This window comes from Peromyscus maniculatus, chromosome 16 (assembly GCF_049852395.1).
Source record: "Peromyscus maniculatus bairdii isolate BWxNUB_F1_BW_parent chromosome 16, HU_Pman_BW_mat_3.1, whole genome shotgun sequence".
Lineage (NCBI taxonomy): Eukaryota > Metazoa > Chordata > Mammalia > Rodentia > Cricetidae > Peromyscus > Peromyscus maniculatus.
In genome coordinates, this window is record NC_134867.1 from 52,305,569 (window position 1) to 52,312,113 (window position 6,545).

Below are 6,545 nucleotides of genomic sequence, written 5' to 3' on the forward strand. Positions count from 1 at the left end.
GCCAGACTGACTGGAATACGAGCCAGCCATTAAGATGCAAAACTCTAAGCTTGCTTGAAGCAAGCCCCTCAGAACTAAAGAATAAGGACCTAGAACTTCTTTGAATGAATTCTTTTTACCGCCTTTGAAGTATTGTGGTTGCCGATTGGGCTTCCATTTGCCTTTTTGCCTCCTGGTTCGTCCTGCTGTCTTCTCAGGGTCCCACAAGATCTCTTCTATGCTTTGTATCTGAGTCTTTTCTTGATATGGTGGGTTGCTAGGCTGCTACTGGCATCATCCTCCAACAAAGAGGAGCATTCCCTGCCAAGGTGTCTTCCTGACAGGGCTGTCTTCCCCTCCACATGGCAGAAGCATGCCCCTGGGGCCTGCCACCTCTCAGACCTGGCTCCATCTGGGTGATCAAGGCCACTTCCTGTGCCCACTAGGCTTTCAATCAGTTGACATGATGACTCCTTTTCTCTCTCTTGTTTATCTGGGCACAGGACGTCGTAATCGAATGGACCGATTCTCCAGACTTCTGCGCATGGGCCTTGCCACTTTGCCAGGAGCTTGCTCTCGGTGCTGTGCGGAAGGAAGAGCACCCTATTCACCTGCTGAAAGCCTCGAGCATCTTTATTGAACTCTGTCCCCGGGGTCTACAGGCCCCGGGTCACATGTCCACCTATAAATCACCCAACCAGGTCCAGTTGCTCCCACCTTTTAGAGCCTTTTGTAGCATGTGGCCATCTTGTTCCGCTGATAGTATTTGAGGCCAAGGAGACTCCTTGGATTCCTGTATTTTGGGTGATATTTTCATATAGGCTTGAGAACTTTTTGTATAATGTAGGGAGGGCACAGTTCTATGCTTCTGTTTATATATGAGCGACATCATAAATATCAATATTTTTCTAATCCTCTGTCTTGAAATCAACATGTTTGATATCTCCTGCCACAACAATTATTTCAATTTTTAATCTTTAATGAAAAGATCTCTAACTTTCAAACCTTCAGGGAAAAACAAACCAAAGACAGCCTAATATTATCATGTAATAATAATGTATATGTCCTATACGGACAGTAGCAGAAGTAAGGTCATAGTTAAACTTTGACCCATAGACTAGTCCTGGGTTTGCTAGGCTAAGAGGCCAATGGTGGCCAGCCATTTTCTATGCATCCCACTAACAGGTTCTATTTAATCACAGCTTGAGCTCTGAAACAGTATGTCTTGTTCATACTGGCATCATGCAAGGTATAAACTCTCTCAAGTGGAAAAACTGAGACAAGAAATAACTGAGATCAGTTTTCTCTTCTAGTGAGATACATTATATCAGACTTTACCAATAATCCCCCTCTTTGTCACCTAAAGATTAAAGTACCCAGTAGGAGCTATCTATGGGAAGCATTTTAATCCAAAGCCATCTTCCTGTTTTCCCTTTCCTGCTTGTGGCCTGATTTCTAAGTTGTCTTGACTCTGTTGGGTGGTCTCAGGAAAGGCCCATAAATTTGAAACACTATGCTCAAAAGGAAAGGGTGAAAAAAATCCATGTAATGAAATAGTTGAGACCAGTTTCCTTCCAGAAGTTATGTGTGCAACATTGTTTCTCTGAGACCAAAAGCTCATAGATTATCCTCAATAATGAACTAGCCTATGGAGGTGATTAGCCATATAGCTTTTCTGTTTGTGTGCATGTGTTTGAATACTTTTAAAATGCATTAATTTATTTTATACATGTGTGTGTGCCTGAGTATATGCACTTTGTATGTGCAGGTGCCTCCAGATGCTAGACGACTGGGTTGGATCCCCTGGAGCTGGAGCCTACAGGCAGTTGCAAGCTGCCCAGTGTGGGTGCTGGGAACTGAACTTGGGTTGTCTGGAAGTGAGGCCATTCCTTCAGCCCCATATAAGGCTTACGAAAGAAGTCAGGAGAGGGGTTTTGAGTAGACTAGGGCTTGTGGAGGATTTTGAGGGATGGGTGAGGCTTGATTAGGCAAAGACGAGGAAAGCCTGAGAAGGAAAAGGCGTGAGAAATACAATGAGTATTTTAGATGTAACCTATTGCATGAGTGTTTTTACATTATATTACATTAGCTGCACTAAAGTCAGGAGCCATGTCCTCCAATAAAACTTTATGGGTAAATTTATGCCAGAATACTTTTATGTGAATCATGCATTAGTTCTGCCCTCCCTCCAATTGTCACCTCTTTAGAACTTGGTGGACGTTCAGTGCCCCCTGACTCAGCTGTGGCTCAGTTCAGGGATACTTACAGTGTGAGAGGGATGCTCAAGTGAACCATATAATGTCTGAAGTCCCAGCTCTCTGCGGTTGGGTCTCATAGTTCATGCCACATGCCAGGCTTTGGGAAGATGGCTGACACAGAGCGCTGCAATCCAAGTAGATGGCTATGTAGTATCTCTTGAGGTGCTGCTGCATTTGAATTGGTGTTGCAAGTCTTTGCTGTGCTCCTTAAGGAGAAATTTGTGAAGTTTTTGCTTCTAGAGATTTCTGGACAATATTCTCTGTCCTTAAATGTGATTTCAAATGGAGTTGAAAACCCAAAGCATCTGAGTATAAACTCTTCATAAGACGTTTTTACACAAATGGTTTGACTCAATTGCTAGGAGCAGGGGTTGAAGGTTAAAGGGCAGAGGGGTTACAGCTGGAAGCACATGATCCCAGCGAGGGGTTTCCGTCTTCAAGAAAGGTAGACTGAAGAAATAGCCGGAGTTCCACTAAATGTGTCTCTCACTGAGATTTAAAGGAGAGTTTACCCACAACAGGTTACCATGCATGTAATAGTACCAATTTATATCTAATGTCATTTGCTGATGTCATTAAAGATGGGATGGACTTCCTTCATAGATATCATGCAGATGAGGTCTGAGCAATACACAGGGTGAACAGGGTTCTTTGAGGTCATAACGGTCATGTGTGCCAGGGTCACAGCTGGGAACAGCTCCTGAATTGATGTGCTGCTGGCTTGGGAGAAAGCTCTCCATTGCATATCAAAATCTAGGTCCTATCTTTAGAGATGTCTGCACTCTGGAGCAAGGCAACATGGAGAAGGGGCTGGGGTTTAATTATAGGCGGCAAATGTGTTTTGGGAAGTAACTGTCACGTCCTGTTCTTAAGTCGGTGCCAGATAGCACTCAGCTATGGAGTTCGTGAGCAAGGGATCTATCTGTTCTTGACGGCTTGGCGACATGGGGTTTCGCCCTTGGCTTTGGCAGAATGGGAAAGGATGTGTGAGCTAGTCCTTACTTGAGCTAAAGGATGTTGCCTTGATGTTGGCCGCTAGGCAGCGGCGGTAGAGGGTTGTGTGGAAAGCAGGATGTTGAAACAGCTACCAGGGGCCAATGTCTCTAAGAGAACTTGTCCGAGGGTGAACAAGAGGAGCATGAAGCCAGGGGTGGCTACAGCATTGTGGTCCTGCTTCTTTTAGTGGACATGAGGTGCTTTTATACAGCAGGACATAAGCTCTGGTATCCTCATCTGCCAATGGCTTGTTTTCAGCACTGACACTATCTTATGGATTAAAGGACTTTTCATGGCACACACTGGACCCTTGTAGATCTGCTATTCAAATAAAATAGTGTGAAATTCAATCCCATTAAATGAACTCTATTTTTTATTAAACTGTGGGTTATTTTAATTAGCATTGCATTCAGGGACTACTTACCCTTAATCTTAAGTCTACTGTCTGATTTTTAATACATCTATTTAGGGTATTATGTTCTTATATTTAATCTTCCTAGGTGAGGATAATCCTATGTGTACTTATTGTTTCAACATATGCCTTCCAGGTGCCAGGATTGCTGAATATTCCCAACTGTATGACCAGATCGTGTTCAGAGAGACACCACCCCTTAAAGTTCAGAAGGATGGCTGGGCTAGGACCCAAGAACCCTCTCTCCACAGGCCTGCGTCACCTCCCCAGGCCCAGCGCGCTGGTGAGGACTGGCTTTGGCATTCGCCTTACAGTAACGGAGAGTTAGCCGATTTCTGTGCCCAGCCAGAGCAAGACTCAAAGGCAAACTATCATACCACGTTAGACGCCATGGCCAAAAGCATTCCCAGACAGTTGTCGGCCGCTTGTTCGGTGCCTTCCCTTCAAGTGTCAGACCCCCTGCTGGGCTCCGGGCCGCAGCGATGCAGCGTGGTGGTCAACCAGCCCCACAAAGAGAACTCCTGTGCAGGCCATCTTTACAACTCGCTGGGTCGCAAAGCCATCGGGGCGAAAGCCCAGCCGTACAGCAGGCCCCAGTCATCTTCCTCGGTCTTGATAAACAAGTCCCTTGACTCCATCAACTACCCGAGCGAGACGGAAAAAAAGCAACGGCTGTCTTTACAGAAGAGTCCCAGAGGTGCGAGCCAGCAGGACCTGCTGTCGGGCGTGGCGGACTCCTGTCAACAGGACACTCGAAAACGCTCAGATCTCACACTCCAAGACTCACAGAAAGTTCTGGTGGTAAATAGAAATGTACCCTTAAGTGCCCAAGTAGCGACACAGAACTACTTTTCTAATTTCAAAGAGTCTGAGGGAGATGAAGATGACTACGTGGAGATCAAGTCCGAAGAGGAGGAGGCGGGGCTGGATCTCTCCCTCAGTCAGGGCAGGAAGCCTGACCCAGAGATCCCAGACCCTGACTGTTCTGGTAACCACAGCACACCTTGCTCTTTGAAAGAGCCAGTAAGCAGCAGGCTTACCCCTTACCTGACAGCGTGCAAGGACTCTGACAAACTGAATGATTATCTGTGGAGGGGGCCGTCACCCAGTCAGCAGAACCTTGTCCAGTCTCTGAGGGAGAAATTTCAGTGTCTGAGCTCCAGCAGCTTCGCCTAGGGTTCTAGAACAGTCCGAACTGGCGCCGGAGGCTTACATGTTACCAATAGGGAGGAGGCGTTTTGTTGTTGTTGTTGTTTTTTAATATATGTACCAGTTTAAAACAATTTTGTAATAACCAGAGGTGTAAAACATGCATTCTTTCTTCAACAGCACAGCTCCTTGAGTTAGCTGCCGATGACATTTTCCCATATCCTGACCTATAGCGCTCACTCATATAATTCTTAGATCACCTCCCTCCCCGCACCCCAAGGAGTCTTATTCTGTGACTCAGAGGCAGCACGAGTCTCTTTCGCAGTTTTTAAAAAGAGAAACTAAAGTTATTTAAAGAATTATATGTGACATTTCTGTTATATTTATGGCAAGACTCAAGAATGACGTATGCCAGAGATCGCTGATGAGAATACAGCTTTATCATGTATGTTAAGGTTCCCACACTGGCGTTCCTATCACATTTCCTGTAGAGGCCAACATTATGTGACTATTAAAAAAACTAAAATGTAGCCCTAAGACCAACTCGCTATTAGAAAGAAAAAAAAAAATCTTTACCTGTGTTCCTCGACAAGGCCCAAAGGTGTGCCACTAATTATAGTAATTATACAATATCTGAGGTGAAATAAACTATTTCTTTCCTGGCTTAAAGAAATCCAAGCTCAGGGCTACAGAGATGGCTCAAAGGTTAAGAGCACTGGCTGCTCTTCCAGAGGTCCTGGGTTCAATTCCCAGCAACCATGTGATGGCTCACAACCATCTGTAATGAGATCTGGTGCCCTCTTCTGGTGCAGGCAGAACACTCACTGTATACATAGTAAATAAATAAATCTTAAAAAAAAAAAAAAAAAGAAGAAGAAGAAGAAGAAAAGAAAGAAAGAAGAAAAGAATCCAAGCTCAAAAGAATGCAGGCCAACTTAATTATTACATAAGGGAGATTTATGGAAACAATCTGATTATTTCTTACAACTAAAGGAGAACTGCCCCCCTTAAAAAAAAAAAAAAAAAACCCAACCATCCAAAACACCGCACTATACTACTATATATGCCAGTCTCTTACCGATACAGAGTAAGTCCTCAGTTAAAATAAGACAAAATGCATTAATATGGCCCACCAATAGCAGCTCTTCATGGACACTTTCTTGACCTTTGGGCATGACTGAATGCCCTCCTTGAGAAGGCATTGCCACAGATACAGGCAAGAGTTTAGTTTCTAAACAGTCCATAACCTAGGGCCTCTTTCAGTGTTTTGGAACATACAGAAGAACCGAGCCTCTGGTTGCTGGGTTCTACCTAGTGACTTCCTTTATGTTGTAACTGTAGTCTTAGACAACATTTCACTGTGATAGCCTACCATTCTAACTCCTTGTAGATAGGAACAGATGCAAAGAGAAATGAAGACAGATGTATTGCCACTTTATAAAAACATTTTATTGAAGGCTCCATAAATGCAGTCAGACTATTCTTTCATAGTATCCTTTCTGTTCTCACTTTACAGCGTAGAACATTCTGGAGTCTTTCCTCACCCTCTCGGCTTCTGTTTTAACTTACTTCTCTTTGTTTGAATTAAACAATTGGTTCCATTTAAAAAGATATGATAGGAGTTGTAAGGAAAAATGTCTGTCTTGTCGTTAACTGTAGGCAGGAATAAGAATCACTGACAGCTTCCCATAATTCTTTTCCTCTTTTGAACTCCCATCCCCCTTTAGTTTCAACTGTGCAACTTAAAAATG

General features: G+C 44.0%; 1 protein-coding gene across 13 annotated transcripts in view; it reads left to right on the forward strand.

Annotated features, from left to right (window-relative positions):
* Plekhg1 (pleckstrin homology and RhoGEF domain containing G1) overlaps nt 1-5,643 on the forward strand; it is a 208,653-nt gene extending 203,010 nt beyond the window's left edge. For all 13 annotated transcript variants that reach the window (XM_042262333.2, XM_042262335.2, XM_042262330.2 and 10 more), the window contains one exon: nt 3,782-5,643. In XM_042262333.2, the coding sequence (XP_042118267.1) occupies nt 3,782-4,821 (1,040 nt within the window). In that variant the 3' untranslated portion in view covers nt 4,822-5,643. The remainder of the gene's footprint in view (nt 1-3,781) is intronic.
* Nucleotides 5,644-6,545: the final 902 nt, after the last annotated feature.